The sequence below is a fragment of the Tachyglossus aculeatus genome, chromosome 5, assembly GCF_015852505.1.
Source record: "Tachyglossus aculeatus isolate mTacAcu1 chromosome 5, mTacAcu1.pri, whole genome shotgun sequence".
NCBI classification, from domain to species: Eukaryota; Metazoa; Chordata; class Mammalia; order Monotremata; family Tachyglossidae; genus Tachyglossus; species Tachyglossus aculeatus.
Window position 1 is genome coordinate 70,320,105 of NC_052070.1, and position 22,394 is coordinate 70,342,498.

The 22,394-nt window shown below is 45.5% G+C and overlaps 1 protein-coding gene across 1 annotated transcript; it reads right to left on the reverse strand.

The window, feature by feature from the left end:
• Positions 1-1,144: 1,144 nt before the first annotated feature.
• Positions 1,145-20,748, reverse strand: CIAO2A (cytosolic iron-sulfur assembly component 2A). Its single transcript, XM_038747523.1, has 5 exons — positions 20,672-20,748; positions 12,879-13,043; positions 7,397-7,446; positions 6,350-6,395; positions 1,145-1,645 (listed from the first exon to the last, which is right to left on the reverse strand). Exons 1-5 carry the CDS (start codon positions 20,697-20,699, stop codon positions 1,548-1,550), a joined length of 387 nt encoding a protein of 128 aa, XP_038603451.1. The 5' UTR covers positions 20,700-20,748; the 3' UTR covers positions 1,145-1,547.
• Between the last annotated feature and the right edge of the window lie 1,646 nt (positions 20,749-22,394).

Here is a 22,394-nt window from a genome sequence, read left to right on the forward strand (position 1 = left end):
ACCACGGCCGCTGTCGCTGCCAACCATGTGTGTAGGCAGGTGGGCTCAGGGGCACATTTTCCACAAATTCCGTTCGCTAGGACTTTTGCCCAGGGCTTTGGAATTTTAAACATAACCCAAATTCAATGAAAAGACTAGGAACACACCCAAGTCAGAGCTAACGGGCAGGTGGGAATTGGAAAAATTCCTCCTCGGGGAAGTCGAAGAAGATGGAGTGATGAGGGCAGATAGCAATTGGGAGGTTGTTTCAGGAGTGAAGAGGTCTTTCAAGAGACCAATATGAAGAGGCCTGGTTGGAGCAGAGAGATGAATGGAAGGAAAGAGATGGTGAAAGAATGTGGTTTAGCATAGAGCATGGGCATCAGAGGTCATGGGTTCTAATCCTGACTCCTGTGTGGCTTTGGGCAAGTCACTTCATTTCTCTGTGCCTCACTTCCCTCATCTGGAAAATGGGAATTAAGACTGTGAGCCCCACATGGGACAACCTTGATTACCCCGTATCCCCCCTAGCGCTTAGAACAGTGCTTGGCACAAAGTAAGCGCTTAAAATACCAACATTATTATTATTATTAGGCCACGATATACTTTAAACTTGTCCTGCCAACAAGCACTTTTAAGGGATGGGAGAAGGAAGAGAACATTAAATGGAAGACTAATTTGGCTGCAGGTTATTTTACCCTCTAGACTACGAGCTGCTTGGAGAATCTAAAAACTCTGTTGTATTATACTCTCCCAAGTGCTTAGTACAGTACTCTGCATATAGTAAGCGCTCAATAAATGCCACTGAGTGATTGGCTGATTGATCTGGCCAAATCATTTTGAACTAGCTCCAGTCAAGAGGGAGGAAAGACAAGAAGAAAAAGGTGCCAAAATTGATCCGGGACACAATTAATGTGGGGAAAACAGCTTTAACAATTGATGTTAAAATGATTTTAGTGATACCTGTGCTTATAACAAAAAAAGAAACCCACTTATACCTCTAAAATGCAGACTCAGATCATAGATGGTGAATTTGTTTGATAACTAACAAATGTCTTCCCCAGCAGACTCCTCTGTTGGTTCCAACCTTTGAATCATCACAATTACTTTTCGCAGTAGAGTTTTGGCATCATTTTACAACCCGTGAATCACGTTCTTAAACAGATTTAAACATTCAAAAGTCATTTTAATTACAAGCGTCATCTCTATTTTATTCATATTTTACAGAGCGGTGATTGAAACCAAATCCTTGGGCACAGTGGAAATCTGGCCTGGAGAATTGCTGTCATCTCATAATTTAGGACTTCAGAAAAATAGTACTGCAGCTTATTCGTCATAACTAGAAAATATTCCTCTGATCAAATGTTACAAATCCTGAGAATGTATATAATATACATTATTATAATAATACGTACTGCCTTTTAATTCCATCTCGTCTGAGAAATGATCTTTTAAAAACATGCTTTGAGGTACAAATCATCCAAGTATTAAACACGAGGCTTTTACATTTTACAAAGAGTTTAAACAAAAGTATCAAACGGTTACAGTCCAGCAGCTGACACGAGCAGTTAATCGGGTTCTAAGACGCACTGTTCTACGATTTCCCGCAGATTGGGATTCTCCATGGCGGCGGCTACTCTCTCCTTGTCATTGATTTGCTTGTTGACTGCAATATACAAAAGAGTCAGTTAACCGAAGACACCATGGGAAGGCCGAACAGAAGAGTTTCAATAAATCAGAAAACACATTTAACTCCTTAGGCATGACTGGGACTCTCTTGGCACTCCACCAAAGAACTGCCCGGGCCGGGACCTGAGGCTCTGAGGGGGTCTGGGAGCAGCTGAATTTTTCAACAGAAAATTCCCTTTTGGACGTAATAATAATAATAATAATGATAGTATTTGTTAAGCACTTAGTTAAGCACCGTCTTCGAGACTGTGAGCCCACTGTTGGGTAGGGACTGTCTCTATATGTTGCCAACTTGTACTTCCCAAGCGCTTAGTACAGTGCTCTGCACACAGTAAGTGCTCAATAAATATGATTGATTGATTGATTACTATGTGCCAGGCATGGTACTAAGCATCATCATCATCATCAATCGTATTTATTGAGCGCTTACTATGTTCAGAGCACTGTACTAAGCGCTTGGGAAGTACAAATTGGCAACATATAGAGACAGTCCCTACCCAACAGTGGGCTCACAGTCTAAGCACTGGGGTGGATACAAGCAAATTGGGTTGGGCACAGTCCCTGTCCCACATGGGGCTCGCAGTCTTAATCCCCATTTTGCCGGTGAATTAACTGAGGCCCAGAGAAGTTATTACTACTACTAATAATAATAATGGTATTTGTTAAGTGCTTACTATGTGCCAAGCACCGTTCTAAGCACTGAGGGAGATACAAGGTAATCAGGTTGTCCCACGTGGGGCTCACAGTCTTAATCCCCATTTTCCAGATGAGGTAACAGGCACAGAGAAGTGAAGTAACTTGCCCAAAATCACACAGCTGACAAGTGGCGGAGCTGGGATTGGAACCCGCGACCTCTGACTCCTAAACCCGTGCTCTCTCCACTGAGCCACGCTGCTTCTCCGTGGGCAAGTTAAGAGGCTCGGGCAAGTTAAGAGATTTGCCCAAGGCCACACAGCAGACGAGTGGCAGTGCCAAGAGTGGAACCCAGCTCCTTCTGGCTTCCAGGCCTGCGCTCTGTCCACTTTGCCACGCTGCTTCCCCTCATCAATTTGCCCAGGGCAAATCGAATTTAGTAGCCTAGCTACCACTGGTAGCAGAGAGGAGGACACCAAACCAAAGGAACTACTTTCTCTGGTCCCATTTAGCGCTCCTCGGAGTCATTTTCAGAAAGCCCAAGATAACATCGGCATTTTCGATTTTTCCAGTCTCCACCCTCGTTCCCTGCCACTACTTGCCAGTCAGTAGAGATCAAGCAGGCCACAGAGGGCAAGAGGTAACCTAAAGCCTCCAGCATCCTTGGGCAACAGTTACCTACCAGGTGGACAAGCGCTTAGTACAGTGCTCTGCACACAGTAAGCGCTCAATAAATACGATTGATTGATTGATTGGACTCCTTAGCCAATGAGGAGCATGCCAAAAGGCACACGGTAGCCTAGTGGAAAGAACACAAGTCTGGGAGCCAGAGGACCCGGCTTCTAATCCCGGCTCTAGTCACTTGGCTTCTCTGTGCCTCAGTTTCCTCATCTGTAAAATGACGGCTAAATCCTATGCCCTCTGCTTAGACGCGAGCCTCGGGGGGGGGGGACGGGGGCTGTGTCCAATCTTGTATCCATCCCAGTGCTTAGTACAGTGCTTGGTACCTAGCAGGCACTGACCAAACACCAAAACAACAATCTCTGCACAAAATGCCCTTTCTGAAATAGCCCAACCTGGGCATTCGTTCAATCGTATTTATTGGGCGCTTACTGGATGCACTAACCCCTTGGGGGGAGTAAAATACAAAATAAACGGACACATTGCCCGCCCACAAGGAACCTTTTGATTACCATCGAGCTGAGCAGTCCCTAACATTTTCTGGTTAATGAGGTACCATGAACTATTGAGGACTATGGAGAAAAACGCTGATTCTATCGGTCCCTCAATTCCTTTGGTGCACACCTGGCCTTACTAGAAGGATTTAGGAGGAGCCGATCCTATTTGACATTGCCTAGGTTTGGTGGACTGGAAAACACATTACATTCCCAAGTCTACTGTACTCTCCCAAGCATTTAGCACAGTGGAGGAGCAGTAAATACTACTGAGTGATCGATTCTCCACGGAGAAAATGACAAAAAGTACAGTCCATTCTTTTGATTTCCTTTTCTTTCCCCCGAAGTTCAAAGGTCTGCATCCGGGAGTGATTTTAAAAGTGGAAATCTCATTTTTATTAAGCCACAGAGCTGGTTTCTGTTAGTGAACAAGGCCGACTCTCTTAAAAATTGAAAGTTTCTTGAATGGGAAGTGGATCAGAGTCCCGGCAATACCTCCTTCTGAAAAACATTCCACATTCAGGAGCATCCTTAACCGCAGCGGTATCTCAGAAGGGCTGGAAATAAGCTGGAATGGGCCGGAACTTGGTTCTGGTATACGGAAAAATCTCTGAGTGGCCATTCTGGTTATGAAAATGGTTTTGCCGTGTCGGTGACCCTTCTGAATAGCAGGGAGCAGCAGCCCTAAGCCCTGTGTCTCTTAGTCACAAGCAGCCGGAACTGGAAACCGAGCTCTGGGCAATAATAACAATAATTATGGTATTTGTTAAGCACTTACTAGGTGTCAGGCGCTGTTCTGAGCGCTGGGGTAGATTCAAGGTCATCAGGTGTCCCACGTGGGGCTCACATCTTCATCCCCATTTTACCGATGAGGTAACTGAGGCACAGAAGTGAAGTGGATTGCCCAAGGTCACACAGCAGACATGTGGCGGAGTCAGAATTAGAATCCACATCCTCTGACTCCCGAGCCCGGACTCTTTCCACTAAGCCAAGCTGCTTCTCTACAGACAGACCCCCTTCCCCATACTTCTTGGAGGTCCTCAGGAAACAGATGTCACTGGGGACACTTGTACATATTTACTATTCTATTTATTTTATTTTGTTAATATGTTTTGTTTTGTTGTCTGTCTCCCCCTTCTAGACTGTGAGCCCATTGTTGGGTAGGGATCATCTCTATATGTTGCCAACTTGTACTTCCCAAGCGCTTAGTACAGTGCTCTGCACACAGTAAGCGCTCAATAAATATGATTGAATGAATGAATGGAGGCTTAAAGCAGTGTGGCCTAGTGGATAGAGTACAGGTCTAAGAGTCTGTAGGACTGGCTCCGCCACAAGTCTGCTGTGTGACCTTGGGCAAGTCACTTCACTCCTCTGTGCCTCAGTTCCCTCATCTGTAAAATGGGGATAATAATGATGGCATTTGTTTAGCGCTTGCTATGTGCCAAGCACCGTTCTAAACGCTGGGGTAGATCTAAGGTAATCTGCTTGTCCCCCGTGAGGCTCAAAGTCTTAATCCCCATTTTACCGATCAGGTAACTGAGGCACAGAGAAGTGACTTGCCTACAGTCACACAGCTGACAAGTGGCAGAGCTGAGATCCGAGCCCACGAGCTCTGGCTTCCAAGCCCATGCTTGCCACTAAGCCATGTTGCTTCTCCTAAAAGTATTAAGAGTATATTCTAAGAAGATAAGAATGTGAGTCCCATGTGGGACAGGGACTGTGTCCAATCTGATTAACTTGTATCTACCCCAGCTTTTAGTAAGTGCTTAACAAGTACCCTAATTATTATTATTATTATTGTCTAGCCAATCTAACCAGCCTGGTCGCTCAGTTGCCATCTTCCCATCCAGCCAGGAACTTACTGCTTCTCTCCAACACCCATCCCGCCCTTAGCTTGGTTTCTAGTCCAAAGAGGCAACCTTGGCCTGCTCACTCAATCCCTTCTCCCTCCCCTCCTGTTACTGCCACCGCCCGGATCAGAGCCAGGGAGGAGCGTTTCAGGGAGAAGGAAGGAGAACTTGGGTCCGAGTGGGAGGGGACCGAAACTGTGGCCCAGGCTCCCACTGGAATGTGGGGAAGACCCCTCTGGGTCCCAGGGGGGATAGGGAGGAGGGGAAAGGGAGAAGGATAACGTCCCCTTTCTGGGAGTTTCCATCTCCACTCAACAGATGCAGTGCAGGGGCAAATGGAGTGAGTGTTGAGACACCCAGCCTGGCGCAGGCTGTGACATCATCACATTCATAATAATAATGATAATGATCATCAATCGTATTTATTGAGCACTTACTGTGTGCAGAGCACTGTACTAAGCGCTTAAATGATGGTATTTGTCCCGGCTCCAGTTGGCGGAGCCGGGATTAGAACCCACGACCTCTGACTCCCAAACCCGTGCTCTTTCCCCTGAGCCACGCTGCTTCTCTACCCCCCTGGCATAACGTGTGATGTCACAAGCATTCCTGTCAGAATATATATATTTTTTAATTTCCACACTGCATCTTGGGGCCGGAACACTAGTTCATGTTACTTTCTCCTCCGGCCAGAGAAGCCCAGCTAGGCTCTCCTGAGAGCTCAGTGTGGAAACTTCTCACAAATAAAACGTCACCAAAAGCATCCATTCACGGGCTCGGTGGAGAGAGTGCACAGAACGAGCTCTGCCGCAGACTTAATGCCCAGGGAGAAATCACGGGTTGGCAAAGCCTCAGTTTCTCCTATTGGGTGGAACAGAAAATAGTACATGACACTCAAGATGTCTCCTCAGAGCCACTCACTCACTGAGTGATGTCCAAGTATCTGTCGATGGGCTAAGAAACCCCAATATTCATAACAATGCACTTTTTACTAAAGTCTCTCATTCAGTTTTCGGATCTACTTACTGTCTTCCTCAGTGGAATGTGTTCCCTCAGAAATGTAGATTTCCAACTAGAAAAAAAAAAATTAAATGCCAATATGAAAAATATCAAGGGAACACGAATGGGGGGGGGAATGGTTAAGCAATGGAGTGAGATTCTGAGAATTTCTGCTAAACTGTGTGGAATTCTGAGCTTTGTCCCTTTCCTGCTCTGTGAAATAGAGCCAAAGTACTAGTCAACTTCTCAATGCTGAAGTGAACAATTAATAAAATTATTATAAATCCCTCAGCAGCCATCAAGCGCCATCCAAATGTAAAATGTGAATTTCTAATCTCCAAAAATCTTAGAAATACGTGACCTTCTTCCTGACCGAGAAAAATAAATCTGAATTCCTTTACTAACAGGGGCAATACTCTTCTTTCATTATCAAATGAGTCTGGAGCATCAGAATGGATGGGTCTGTGATGAGCAAAATCCACAGGGTGACACAGGACAGTGCTCTGCCCACAGTGAGCGCTCAATAAATACGATTGAATGAATGAAATATTTCGCATTATACGTGTCAACCGTCAATGCTCAGTTAGGGGTGAGGGGTGTAATGACCTACGGTCGCTGGGCCTCTGAGGGTTCGAAGAGCTGGTTAAAGAGGGTGACACACAACACCATTCTTCCGAACATAGGGCCTGTCTGCAATCCAAAGGCCCACAGCTGAGCCTCTGCCGCAGAGAACGGGATCTGGTGCCACCTTGGGGGAAGCCATACATCCAGGACGGGGAAAAACGAGCTCTCGCAGCTTCAGAAACTCCCCTTGGGAGCATTCTTCGGCACCTCAGAGACCCAGGAGCCCGAGATCCCCAGAGCCCCAAGAGCCCTGGAGTCCCAGGAACACAGAAACACCAAAACCTTGGTTGACATCGGTCAATGGGAGAGTAGGATGGAGGGGGTGACACGTGGAAGCTTTTCTAAGAGGTTCCATGTGGGATTAGTACTGTCTCTTGTTACAGACCGATAAGTGTTACATCAAATCCCCAGAAACCCACCGAAAAGGTGGGTCAAAACTGCTCTCCTTACCTTATGTTTGAAAGGTAAACACCTCTGAAGTTTTACTCGCAAGCAAAGTCCTAGGAAAGAAAGAAAAGGAGAAAGAAAGCTTCAGTTACTACTCTTGGCAAGTTCCCGTACCACTTTCAGACAAAGCTGGAGCGGGGCTGAATGGATCCGTTTAGTGTCTTTTGGGATTCTGTGTGATGTGTGTGCCTGCCCCCAGGATGGCTGAGGGAAGCAGATGAAATGAAAATGAATTTCAATCGTACTCCAGATGCAGTCAGCCTGAAAAGAAGGCTGTTCAAAAGTTGAAAGACCAATAAAAACAGACGTGTCATGACACAAAAACTCCAGACAAGGATCTTCCAAATCAAAATGGAACTCCAGGATTCCCTAATCTGAGATTTGAGCTGGTCTTGAGAAGAAAACTTAATATTAATGTAAAAAAACTAGCAGATACCACACAGCTGAGTGATCGTCAATTAACACGAGGACCTTCATAGAGATTGTACAGCTTAGTGGTTTATATAGTCTTCCCATTACTGAATTCTGGACCTTGGTTTTATGGACGAGTCCATCGGTTAAGCAACCAAAAGAGCTTATTGAGTGTAGATAAGTGTACTAAGCATTTGGAGAGTCCAACAGAATTAGTAGACAGAATCCCTGCCCTCAAGGAGCAGACCGTCTAGCTTGGGAGACGAGCCTATAACAAATTACAGCTAGGAGGAAATGACGAAGTCTGTAAGATTAACTACCGAAATGCTACCCTAGAAACGGCATGGCCTAGTGGCAAGAGCACAGGCTTAAGAGTCAGAGGATGTGGGTTCTAATCCTGACTCTGCCACTTGTCTGCTGTGTGACCTTGGGCAAGTCCCTCCACTTCTCTGGGCCTCAGTTACCTCATCTGTAAAATGGGGATTAAGACTGTGAGCCCCATGTGGGACAACCTGATTACCTTGTATCTACCTCAGGGCTTAGAACAGCGCTTGGCACATAGTAAACGCTTAACAACTACCACAATTATTATTACCAGACAGTGTGAGCGCTCTTGAATGTGTAGATGGCACAGAAGTGCTAACGTGGCACTTTGAAGTGGAGGGATATAAATTGCAGATATTAAAAATCAATTGGTGAAAGCCTCCTAGAGATGCGACTTCAGAATATTATTATTACTATGTAGTAATAATAAATACTATTATTTAAAAAGCACTTGCTAAATGCTTACTATGTGCCAAGCATCATACTAAGTGCCAGGGCAGATACAATACATCAGGTGGGATGTGACGAGTGTTTGGATCAGCAAGGTAGCAGTTTGGGTGAGCCCACTGTTGGGTAGGACTGTCTCTATATGTTGCAAACTTGCACTTCCCAAGCACTTAGTACAGTGCACACAGTAAGCGCTCAATAAATACGATTGACTGATTGAAGAAAGAACAAATTCTAGAATGTTGTGAAAGTAAAACCAACAGGATTTGATGACAGACAGGTTGAATGACAGCAATGAGCTGAATGTAACTCCAGGGTTTCGGACTTGTGAGATAGGGAGGATGGGGGTGTTGTTTATAGTGATGGGGAAGTCGAGGAAAGAGAAGGTTTGGGTGGGAAGAGAAGGAGTTCTGTTCGAACATATTAAGTTTGTGGTGTTGGCAGAACATCCAAATAGAGATATCCTGAAGGCAGGAGGAAATATGATCCTGCAAAGATGGAGAGAAGTTAAGACTGAAGAGGTAGATTTGGGAATCACCTGCATAGAGATGATAGTTAAAGCCATGGACTGAATGAGTTTTTTAAGGGAGTGGGTTTGATGGAGAATAGAAGGGGTCCCAGAACTGAACCTTGAGGGACTTTCACGGTGAGTAGGTGGAAGGCAGAGGAAGAGCCTGTGAAAGAGACTGAGGAGGAGCCTGCGAAAGAGACTGAGGAGGAGTGGCCCAGAGAAGGGAGAACCAAGAGAGGACAGCGTCAGTGAAGCCAAAGTTAGATAGCGTTTTCAGAAAGAAGGGGGTGGTCCACAGTGTCAAAGCCAGCTGAGAAATCGAGGCAGATTACAATGGAGTAGGGGCCATTTAATTTAGTAAGAAGGAAGTCATCGGTGACCCTAGGGAGGGTGGTTAGGTGGAATGGAGAAGGCAGAAACCAGACTGCGAGGGTCAAAGAGAAAACTGGAGGAGAGGAAGTGGAAGCAATGGATGGGTATACAACTCGCGTGAAATTTGGAAAGGAGGGAGATGGGGCAATAGCTGGAAGATGCAGTGGGGTTGAGGGAGAGTTTATTTAGGAGAGGGGATACATGGGCACGTTTGAAAGCAATGAGGACGGAGTCACTGGAGAGTGAGCAGTTGAAGATGTGGTCAGGGAGGGAAGAAAGGAGGAGGAAAATGCTTTAATAAACTGCGAAGGGATGGGGTCAGAAGTGCAGGTGAAGGAGGTAGATTTTCAGAAGGCCGAAGATCTCTTGAGATACAACTGGATGGGAGAGTTGAAAAGGGGGCAGAAGGAAGATGGGACTGGAGAGGCCGAAGGGTGATTTTAGGGACGTCACATCTACTGGTTTCTTTTTTATCAATAAAGGTCACTAAGGACGCGAAATGGGAAGGCAGGGAGGCTGGGGATTTAAGTAGGGAGTTAAAATTCTGAAACAGCTGACATGGATAATGAGCATGGGAGTCAGTAAAGGAGGAGAAGGTTTGTTGCTGGACAGATAAGAAGGCAGAGTTTTAGCAAAGGAGGATAACTTTGAGATGGCAAAGTAGGCCTGGTGTCCGGATTTCAGCCAGCAGCACTCGGTGGCACAAGCAGAGGAAGCATAACCTAACCTCTGTCCTCCTTGTAATCCGTCACCCCCTTTCCCAGACTCATCCTTCCCTTTTCTACTGAATACTTCTGGTTTCAGGACCTGGGTCAACCAGAAGGGACAAACGAGAAAAGAGAAAGAAAATGACAGAAATCAGAACACTAGGGCCATGGGAACACAATTTCAACCTGAAAACTGCCCGAGGATGTGGCCAGAGCAAATTTTAATCACTGTGCTCTCTTCCTGACTATTGTAAAATGGAAACCTTGACCTCGGGAACCTTAGAAGACCCCTGTTTCACAGCAATTCCCATTTCATGCAAATGTTTATTCCATGTTTACCTCCATGAACGCACAGCTAAAAATGGCACAACTCCAAACCAGCTTAACAGAGCCCTTGGATCATTCACACTATGTCTCAGCATGGTATTCTCAAAAGAATAACCAGGGTCCTGATCCAGAGGGTTTTTCCCTTGACTTCTCCTCAGGCGTGGTATTTTTAAACCGTCTGTATGCACACTGATAAAAGAGGCAGTCCAATAATACCCTACTTTTCTGTCCACTGCATTCCAATTTCATTTTCAAGTCACGGCAGACTTCAGACTCGTGGTTTCAGTGATTTTAGTGCCCTCTATTCATTTAAAGACCAGGACTTTCTTCTCATCTCTTCCCTTTCTTTTTCCAAACTGGTGGCCACAGTATTTAACTGTGTCCTTTAACAACTATCAGGCAACAAGGGATGCATTGACAAGCCGCCAGCATGTAAACAGCTCTAACCTCCCTTTTCTCCCCTGGCCTCCGGTCTATATAAATCCTCCTAGGGCACCTGAAAAATCCCAGAAACCTTCTCTTTAAATGCCTTCTGGAACTGAAATTACAGGATTCTTCTTGACACACATCAAACTAAATTAGTTTGCTTCTGTGGGCCCTAAGTAATGATATAAACAGCTACCTTCAAAGAAAACAGCAGAAAAAAACAGACCTGTTGGATTATTTATTGACTACTTACAGTGCGTGAGGGATTGACCAGTTCACAGGATAACCACCAAATACGAAGATTATCTACATGGCCAATAGTCTCCCTAAACATCCGGGGAGAATCCAAATTAAGTATTTATTGAATACTTTCACTGTGATAGGGATTAATCAGTTCACAGGATGACAAACAAATACTAAGATAAACTACATGGCCGAAAACCTCGAAACATCGAGGGAGAATCCAAATTAATGCCCTTACACTGAAAGCCTTACTACAATGACTTTTTTGGAGACTAGGCCAACTATTCTAGACGGTAAGCTTGTCCTCTAGACTGTAAGCCTGTTGTGGGTAGGGAAGGTGTCTGTTTATACGTGTACTGCCCTCTCCAAGTGCTTAGTACAGTGCTCTGCACACCGTAAGTGCTCATTAAATACAATGGAATGAATGAATGAACTTACTCTTAACCAAAGGACATTTTCAAGCCCAAAACGATGAAACTTCAAATTCATCATAAGAAAAATTCCTCCAAAGCCAGGTCCACTGGCGGTGATTATCGTCCGCCTGTCAGGTCCAACAGGGACTATCTTCTTTTTGTAAATGATGGTTCTGTCCATTCAGTGATAGTCTCCAGCTGCCTGGAAAGGACCTCCACCTAATCAGGGTCTGTCTCCCCTCGGGGCAACGGAGTCCCCGACTCCAGGATCCCTTCCAGGCAGCCTAGCGGGCCTGAAGTTTACACAGAACTGCCCCTCCAGGGAAGCAGCCCCATCTTCTTCCCCCCTCAGAGACTCCAACTCTAAACTAAAATGTGATCTCTGCAGTGGGAAAATGCCCAGGAGAGAAGCAGTGTACTCTAGTGGATACAGCACGGGCCTGGGAATCAGAAGGACCTGGGTTCTAATGCCGGCTCTGCCACCTATCCACTATGTGACCCTGGGCAAGTCGCTTCACTTCTCTGTGCCTCCGTTACCTCTCATCCGTAAAAATGGGGATTAAGACTATGAGCCCTGGGTGGGACGTGGACTATGTCCAAACTGATTAGCTTGTACCTACCAGAGTGTGGCACACAGTAAGCGCTTAACAAATTCATAAAAAAGAGAGAGAGAGAGAGACCACAGAAGGGAAGGACAGGGCTAAAGATGAAGCAGGGCCCGGAGAGCCAAGGAACTGCAGAATGTAGTGCCTTGATCCCCTTACATTAAAAATCCTTTATAATGAAGTGATTAGGGCCGCCCCAAGGAGTTCGTTCTAAAGATATCTTGACGACAGTCTTATAATCTTTGCAAGACAGAGTTTGGGTTGGGAAGGCGAGGAGTCCTGCTTTGGACATGCTAGGTTTGAGGTGGTGGCGGGACACCCAGATAGAGATGTCTTGTAAATAAAAAACACACGAACAGTAGAAAAAGAGATCCATTTATACATACCCAAAAGCTTTCTGGCCAGACGTGCTGTGGGAAGAAGTCGGTTTACTTGTGGCCTCTCTTTAAGCACAAGGGAGCAAAGCAGGGGAAACATGGGGGAGGCCCAGGCAGGAGGACGGGCTTTTGGAAATGGGTGGAAGAGGGAATGCACGGAGCTTAAATTATATCTGGGCGAGTCTATCCCTGTTAATAACCCAGAGGCAGCAAAAGACACTCATTCATACCGAAGTGGTTCAAAAAACACTAAACAGCCTTGCAGCGACCCAAGCTGAGCACGTGATTCTACGGTTCTGTATTGTGAGCGACTTGAGCTTACCAATGAGGGTTGCCAAAGAGCAATGAGGTACTGTGGGCGTGAACCTGATAATCACCAAATAGTCATCTTCATCAATCTCTTTGACTTTCACACAGCTTTCCGTTACCACTTCCAGTTCTTCCAAAGTGTTGGGTTTCTCTGGGTCCCGGATAGTTCGAATTAGATCTAAAAGAATTCACCAGAGACCCCAGGTCATATTACAATCTTCAACCATTTTGGTATTACTGTAAATTAAGCATTAGGTTTGAATTCCAGCGTTATTTTTTTCATGGTGCTTGTTAAGAACTTACTATGTGCCGGGCCAAGGAAGAGACAACCCCCTGTCCACTGCTGACCACTGACCTTGCACGTCTGAGAGCTGAAGGACGTCCTGGTGCTGCACTTTGCACATAGTAAGCGCTTAACAAATACCATCATCATTATTATTATTATTATTATACCCCAGACACTGAACTAAGCGCTGGGGTAGATACAAGATAATCAGGTTGGACACGGTCGCTATCCCACAACATCATCAATGGGACTTATTGAGTGTTTACTGTGTGCGGAGCACTGTACTAAGCGCTTGGAAGAGTACAATTCAAGAGTCGGTGGACACGTGAGCCCGTTGTTGGTAGGGACCGTCTCTATATGTTGACGATTTGTACTTCCCAAGCACTTAGTACAGTGCTGGGCACACAGTAAGTGCTCAATAAATACAATTGAATGAATGAATGAATGTTCTCTGCCCACGATGAGTTTATAGTCTAGAGGATAGAGCTCGCAGTCTTAAACCCCACTTTACAGATGAGGTCACTGAGGCACAAAGAAGTTTTTGATAATGATGATAATAATAATGGTATTTGCTAAGCGCTAATTATATGCCGAGCACCGTTCTAAGCTCTGGGGTAGATACAAGGTAATCGGGTTGTCCTACGTGGGGCTCATGGTTTTAATCCCCATTTTACAGATGAAGTTAAGTGACTGGGCCAAGGTCACACAGCAGACAACAGAGCCGGGATTAGAACCCAGGTCCCCCGACTCCCAAGCCCATGGTCTTGCCACTAGGCCACGCTGCTTCTTCTCTTCTGTCTTAAAAGCTCCACTAAGGGACAATTAAGTCTTTTCCAGAGGCTTTGAATTTTAGTTTCTTTGATTTTTCAGCCTGTATCCTCTTTTCTGATCCAACATTTCCAAATATCCTCTGATCTCCACCTTCAGGGTAGGAACAGAAGAGGGCAAAGGGGGCACAGGGAGCATGTGGTGTTTACTCAGGGAAGGGCGGGCAATCGGCTTAAATTGACAGGGCAAGATCTGGGAGTGCCAGTTAAATGCCAAAAGGGATTTCTGGACCGAGGACTTGAGTTTCGCCTTGGGGCTTTTTTGAATCCTTCTACCAGGAAAAACTAACCTTCTCCCCAGCCGTGTCCCACACTTTCCGATGGGAAAAGAAGTGAAACTCGTAGGGATTTGGGGGCACAGCTCCTCCTCAAGGCTCTGTTGGTGGGGAGGGGCCCGCAGGTGGAAGAGAAGGAAGAAACCAGCCGGCCTTCACTCTAGTACTATTTGCAAAGTCTAATTTATGAGGCATATTGTCGAGCCTTCTTATAAAACCCCACCTTTTTTACTAGAAGAGGCTGGTCCTCTAACTGGTGTGGTTTTCTTTAATCATTACACGTGCTGGGGGAAAGCACTGCTGCAATTAACATTCTACGCACCTGATTTTCCCTTTATCCAACAATCAATGGAACTTACTGAGCGCTATGTGCAGAGCACTGTACTTAATAATAATAACAACGATGGCATTTATTAAGCGCTTACGACGTGCAAAGCACTGTTCTAAGCACTGGGGAGGTTATAACGGGATTAGGTGGTCCCACGGGGGCTCACAGTCTTAATCCCCATTTTACAGGTGAGGTAACTGAGGCTCAGAGAAGTGAAGTGACTTGCCCAAAGTCACACAGCTGACAATTGGCGGAGCCGGGGTTTGAACCCATGACCTCTGACTCCAAAGCCCATGTTCTTTCCACTGAGCCACGCTGTACTTGCCTCCTCGTGTCTTATTCCTTATAAAGCTTTTGTTCCAAGAGTGCCACTAATTTTTTGATAGTAGAAACCGCGTGGCTTAGTGGAAAGAGCCCGGGCTTAGGAGTCAGAGGTTGTGGGTTCTAATCCCAACCCCACCACTTGTCAGCTGTGTGACTTTGGGCAAGTCTCTTCACTGCTCTTTGCCTCAGTTACCTCACTCCCCCCCCGCCCTACCTCCTTGCCCTCCCCACAGCACTTGTGCATATTTGTACAGATTTATTACTCTATTTATTTTACTTGCACATATTAACTATTCTATTTATTTTGTTAATGATGTGCACACAGCTCTAATTCCATTTGTTCTGACTATTCTGACACCTGTCTACATGTTTAGTTGTGTTGTCTGTCTCCCCCTTCTAGACTGTGAGCCAGTTGTTGGGTAGGGACCGTCTCTATATGTTGCCGACTTGTACTTCCCAAGCGCTTAGTACAGTGCTCTGCACACTGCAAGCGCTCAATAAATACGATTGAATGAATGAATAAAATGGGGATTAAGACTGTGAGCCCCAAGTGGGACAACCCGATAACCTTGTGTCTACCCCAGTGCTTAGAACAGTGCTTGGCACGTAGTAAGAGCTTAACAAACACCATTATAATTATCATTAGGAGCTTGGGAGGGTACAATACAACAAAATTAGCAGACATAGTCCCCGGCCACAAGAAGTTTACATAACCTGGACTATCCAGAGGGGTTTCGGGAAAGCTTAAGAATGCTCCCACATCATCATCATCAATAATGGTATTTATTGAGGGGACGGAGCACTGTACTAAGCTCTGCAGAGTTGGTAGACACGTTCCCTGCCCACACAAGGATGGGGGACACCGGGAAAAGGTTCCTGGGGGGCCGTTATGGGAGCTGCTCCTCTGGAGTTCTTGAAAATCAATCAATCAATCGTATTTATTGAGCGCTTACTGTGTGCAGAGCACTGTACTGAGCGCTTGGGAAGTACAAGTTGGCAACATATACAGTCCCTCCTGTCTTGGGGGGGTTGGTTTAGGTGTGGGTCTGCCTGAAGACAAAGAGAGGGATCATAAGACCCTCAAGGTGCCTTCTAATCAGGAGTCTACCATCTTTGCCTGAATCAATCAATCAATGGTATTTATTGAGCACTTACTCCGTGCAGAGCACCATACTAAGCATTCGAGAGAGTACAACTGCAACGGAGTTGATGATGATAGTATTTGTTAAGTGCTTACTATGTACCAGGCACTGTTCTAAGCACTGTGGTAATCACGTTCCCTGCCCACAACTAGCTACCCGATAATCTCTTCCAGCAGGCCACGCTAAAATGCCGAGTGGGAAAACAGAATCGATCAATGGACTGTATTATGCGTTTTGTGCAGAGCACTATACTAAGCGCTTGTATATATGTTTGTACATATTTATTACTCTATTTATCTTACTTGTACATATCTATTCTATTTATTTTATTTTGTTAATATGTTTCGTTTTGTTCTCTGTCTCCTGCTTCTAGACTGTGAGCCCACTGTCGGGTAGGGGCCGTCTCTATATGTTGCCAAGTTGTACTTCCCAAGCACTTAGTACAGCGCTCTGCACACAGTAAGCGCTCAATAAATACGACTGATTGATTGATTGGGAGGGTACGACACAATTAGTAGACATGCTCCCTGCCGAAACGATCTTCCAACCTAGAGACGAACATGTAGTGATCTGAGGAAGCAACTCTGCATATTATAATAATAATAATATTGGCTACACTTGGCACCTAACTCGAAAACAGGGCGAGCAGAACAGCTTAAGGCAAGGCCCCTTGAGGTGACCTTGCCGGGGTCAGGCCCCCAAATCTGACCGATTCATTCAATCGTATTTATTAAGCACTTACTGTGTACGTGCACTGTACTAAGCGCTTGGGAAAGTACGATACAACAATAAACACCACGAGCTCCCAATCTCTGAGGGTCGGTGGGGGCATTGCTAAGGATGAGAAGTGCCACCCATTCGGCAACTCAGAGACACATTTCACTCGTGTGGGGTTACTTATTTAGTTCTTTATTATAGTTATAATAGTTATAAATAGAGCAAACTCTGCTTGCTCGTATCCACCCCAGTGCTTAGCACAGTGCCTGGCACATAGCAAGCGCTTAAGAATAATACTAATAATAATGAATGGTACTTGTTAAACTCTTAGTCTGTGCCAAGCACTTTTCTAAGCGCTAGGGCAGATCCAAGTTAATCCAGTTGGATCCAATCCCTGTCCCACAAAGGGCACAGAGTCTCAATTCACACAGCACACAGTAAGCGCTCAGTAAATACGACTGAATGAATGAATCCCCGTTTTACAGACGAGGTAACTGAGGCACGGAGAAGTGCAATGACTTCCCCAAGTCACCCAGCAGACCGGTGGCGGAGCCAGGATTAGAACCCGTGTTTCTGAATCCCAGAGCCAGGCTCTATCTGCTACGCTTCACTGCTTAATACATGCCATAATTATCATTATTATTATTATTATTATTATTATTATTATTATTATTATTTAGAGGGTTGCGAGAAGGCCCTGGAGGCTTCCTTTGGTGGATATTTTGGGGGAAGGAAACAAGGTGTCTGAGCTTTCCTATTCAGCCCCCAGGCCGTGGGGCTGCGGATAATAATAATGATGGTAGCACTGTACTAAGCGCTGGGGTACACACAAGGTCATCAGGTTGTCCCATGTTCATTCATTCATTCCATCGTATTTATTGAGCGCTTATTGTGTAGAGAACACTGTACTAAGCGCTTGGAAAGTTCAATTCGGCAACAGACACAATCCCTACCCCACAACGGGCTCACAGTCTAGAAGTGAGGGGACGGACAACAAAACAAGTAGACAGGCGTCAATACAATCAAAATAGATAAATAGAAGTATAGATCTATACACAACTATGTGCCAGGCACTGTTCTAAGCGCTGGGTTAATAATAATAATGATGGCATTTGTTAAGCGCTTACTATGTGTCAAGCACTGTTCTAAGCGCTGGGGGGGGAATACAGGGTGATCAGGTTGTCGCATGTGGGCTCACAGTCTTCATCCCCATTTTACAGATGAGGGAACTGAGGCACAGAGAAGTTAAGTGACTTGCCCAAAGTCACACAGCAGACATGTGAGGGAGGTGGGATTAGAACCCACGACCTCTGACTCCCAAGCCCGGGCTCCTTCCACTGAGCCACGCTGCTTCTCTAAAAATGGTGGTATTTGTTAAGCGCTTACTGTGTGCCTGGCACAGTTCTAAGCGCTGGGGTGGATACAAGCTAATCAAGTTGTGCCACATGGGGCTACAGGCTTACTCCCCATTTTACAGATGAGGGAACTGAGGCCCAGAGAAGTGAGGTGACTTGCCCAAGGTCACACAGCTGACAAGTGGTGGATTCAGGATCGGAACCCACGACCTCTGGCTCCCAAGGCCATGCTCTTTCCACTAAGGCACGCTAATAATAATAATAATAATGGTATTTGTTAAGCGCTTACTATGTGCCAGGCACTGTTCTAAGCACTGGGGTGGATACAAGCTAATCAAGTTGTCCCACATGGGGCTCACAGGCTTACTCCCCATTTTACAGATGAGGGAACTGAGGCCCAGAGAAGTGAGATGACTTGCCCAAAGTCACACAGCTGACAAGTGGTGGAATCAGGATCAGAACCCACGACCTCTGGCTCCCAAGGCCATGCTCTTTCCACTAAGGCACGCTAATAATAATAATAATAATAATAGTATTTGTTAAGCGCTTACTATGTGCCAGGCACTGTTCTAAGCACTGGGATGGATACAAGGTGATCAGGTTGTCCCCCGTGGGGCTCACAGCCTTACTCCCCAGATGAGGGAACTGAGGCCCGGAGAAGTGAAGTGACTTGCCCAAAGTCACACAGCTGATAGTGGTAGAATCAGGATTAGAACCTGGGACCTCTGACTCCCAAGCCCGGGCTCTTTCCACTAAGCCACGCTCATAATAATAACAATGGTATCTGTTAAGCGCTTACTAAGGCCATGCTCTTTCCACTAAGGCACACGAATAATAACAATGGTATTTGTTAAGCACTTACTATGTGCCAGGCACTGTTCTAAGTGCTGGGGTAATAATAATAACAATAATAATAACGTTGGTATTTGTTAAGCGCTTACTATGTGCAAAGCACTGTTCTAAGCGCTGGGGTAGATACAAGGTAATCAGGTTGTCCCACGAGGGACTCACAGTCTTCATCCCCATTTTACAGATGAGGGACCTGAAGCCCAGAGAAGTGAAGTGACTTGCCCAAAGTCACACAGCTGACAAGTGGCGGAGTCAGAATTTGAACCCACGGCCTCTGACTCCAAAGCCCGGGCTCTTTCCACTGAGCCACGCTGAGATACAAGGTGATGAGGTTGTCCCCCATGGGGCTCACAGTCTTACTTGCCATTTTACAGATGAGGGAACTGAGGCCCGGAGAAGTGAAGTGACTCGCCCAAAGTCACCCAGCTGAGAAGGGGTGGAATCAGGATCGGAACCCACGACCTCTGGCTCCCAGGGCCATGCTCTTTCCACTAAGCCATGCTAACAACAACAATAATAATAATAATAATAATAATAATAATAATAATAGTATTAGTTAAGTGCTTACTATGTACCAGGCGCTGTTCTAAGTGCTGGGGTAGATACAAGGTGATCAGGTTGTCCTGTCTTACTTGCCATTTTACAGATGAGGGAACTGAGGCCCCAAGAATCAATCAATGAATCATATTTATTGAGTGCTTACTGTGTGCAGAGCACTGTACTAAGCGCTTGGGAAGTACAAGTTGGCAACATATGGAGACGCTTCCTACCCAGCAGTGGGCTCACAGTCTAAAAGAGGGAGGCAAAGAACAAAACCAAACACACTAACAAAATAAAATAAACAGAATAGATATGTGCAAGTAAAATAAAGAGCAATAAATATGTACAAACATATATACATATATACAGGCATATACACATATACAGATATATATACACACATATACACACATACATACAAAGAACTGAAGTGACTTGCCCAAAGTCACACAGCTGCCAAGTGGTGGAATCAGGATTGGAACCCATGACCCATGGCTCCCAAGGCCATGCTCTTTCCACTAAGCCACGCTAATAATAATAGTATTTGTTAAGCGCTTACTACGTGCCAGGCGCTGTCCTGGGATTTGGAGTCAGAGGTCAATCAATCAATCGTATTTATTGAGCGCTTACTGTGTGCAGAGCACTGTACTAAGCGCTTGGGAAGGACAAGCGGGCAACATATAGAGACGGTCCCTACCCAACAGCGGGCTCACAGTCTATGAGGTCATGAGTTCAAATCCCGGCTCCGCCGCTTGTCAGCTGTGTGACACTGGGCAAGTCACCTGCTTCACTTCTCCGGGCCTCAGTTCCCTCATCTGTAAAATGGGGCCCCACGTGGGCCAACCCGATCACCCTGTAGCCTCCCCGGCGCTGGGAACAGCGCCTCGCACACAGTAAGCGCTGAACAAATGCCAAAATCAGTATTATTAAACGCCGGGGCTGATGCAAGGTGATCAAGTGTTCCCCGTGGGGCTCACGGTCTTCATCCCCATTTTACAGATGAGGGAACTGAGGCCCAGAGCAGTGACTTGCCCAAGGTGACTGGATCCGGGCCTACGTCTGCCTGCCCCCAATCACTCCTTCATCCCCGTGTCCGTGCGGCGCCCTGCGCTAAGCGTTCGGGAAGGCCCCGCGGTGCGGCCCGTGGGCCGGGCTGGGTTTACCGTAAACCTCCAGCGCTCTGTCGTCCATGATCCGGGGCGGAGGGGCGGTCGGTGTGGGGGGGGGGGCCCGGGCCCACCCTCCCTCCCTCAGAGGAGCCCGTTCGGCCCGGCGCCGGGCGCAGCGCGCCGCCCCGCAGGCCCCCCGACCACCGCGCCGTGGCCCCGCTCCGCCATCTCTCCGCAGGACGGACGGACTGAGGGCCGGCCGCCCCCGCCGCCGCCCCACTTCCGGGCCCGGGACCCAGGGGACGAAGAAGGCCGCCCTCTCACTCACTCAGTGTCAGTCAGTCAGTCGTCAGTCAGTCATTTCTTTTCCTTTCTTTCTTTCCTTTCTTCCTTTTTCTTTCTTTCTTTCTTTCTTTCTTTCTTTCTTCCTTTCTTCCACTCTCTCTCTCTCCCTCCCTCCCCTTCCTTTCCTCTTCTTTCCCTTCTCTCCTTTCTTTTTTCTTTCCTTTCTTTTCATACTCTTCTTTCCTTTTTTCTTTTATTTCTCTTCTTTCCTTTCTTAACTTTCTCTTTCCTTTCTTTTTTCTTTTCTTTCCTTTCTGTCCTTTCTTTCCTTTCTCTTCTTTCCCTTCTTTCCTTTTCTTTCTCTTCTTTCTCTTCTTTCTTTTTTCTTTCCTTTCTTTTCTTTCCTTTCTCTTCTTTTCTTTCTTTACTCCTTTGTTCTCTTTCTCTTCTTTCCTTTCTTTTCCTTTCTTTTCTTTCTCTTCTTTCCTTTTTCTTTCTTTCCTTTACTTTTCTTTCTCTTCTTTCCTCTCCTTTCTTTTTTCTTTCCTTTCTCTTCTTTCTTTACTCTTTTGTTTTCTTTCTCTTTTCTTTCTCTTCTTTCCTTTCTTTTCTTTTCTTTCTCTTCTTTCCTTTTTCTTTCTTTCCTTTACTTTTCTTTCTCATCTTTCCTTTCTCCCCTTTCTTGTTTCTTTCCTTTCTTTTCTTCCCTTTCTTTTCTTTTCTTTCCTTTCTTTCCTTTCCCTTTCTTTTCTTTTCTTTCCTTTCTTTTCTTTCCTTTCTCAACTTTTCTTTCTCTTCTTTCCTTTCTCTCCTTTCTTTCTTTTCTTTTCTTTCCTTTTCCTTTTCTTTCTCTTCTTTCTTTTTTTCCTTTCTCTTCTTTCCTTTCTTTTTCTTTTCCTTCCTTTCTCTCCTTTCCTTTCTCCTTCTTTTCTTTTCTTTCTCTTCTTTCCTTTCTTTCCTTTCCCTTCTTTCCTTTCTTTCCTTTCCCTTCTTTCTTTTCTTTCCTTTCTCTTTCCTTTCTTTTCCCTTCTCTTCTTTCTTTTCTTTCCTTTCCTTTTCTTTCTCTTCTTTCCTTTCACTCCTTTCATTTTTCTTTCCTTTCTTTTCTTTCCTTTCTCTTCTTTCCTTTCTTTCCTTTCCCTTCTTTCTTTTCTTTCCTTTCTCTTTCCTTTCTTTTCCCTTCTCTTCTTTCTTTTCTTTCCTTTCCTTTTCTTTCTCTTCTTTCCTTTCACTCCTTTCATTTTTCTTTCCTTTCTTTTCTTTCCTTTCTCTTCTTTCCTTTCTTTTCTCTTTTGTTTTCTTTCCCATCTTTCCTTTCCTTTCTTTCTCTTTTTTCCTCCTTTCCTTTCTCTTCTTTCCTTTCTTTTCTTTCCTTTCCTTTTCTTTATCTTCTTTCTTTTCTTTCCTTTCCTTTTCTTTCTCTTCTTTCCTTTCTCTCCTTTCTCTTCTTTCCTTTTTCTTTCCTTTCTTTTCTTTCCCTTCTTTTCTTTCC

Excerpts from the sequence above, each read along its gene's own strand:
- CIAO2A (XM_038747523.1), bottom strand. The coding sequence starts at position 20,699 with ATGGACGACAGAGCGCTGGAGGTTTACG. Across the intron at positions 13,044-20,671 it reads CAGAGCGCTGGAGGTTTACG|ATCTAATTCGAACTATCCGG; the intron begins GTAAACCCAGCC and ends GAATTCTTTTAG. Across the intron at positions 7,447-12,878 it reads CTCTTTGGCAACCCTCATTG|GACTTTGCTTGCGAGTAAAA; the intron begins GTAAGCTCAAGT and ends TTTCTTTCCTAG.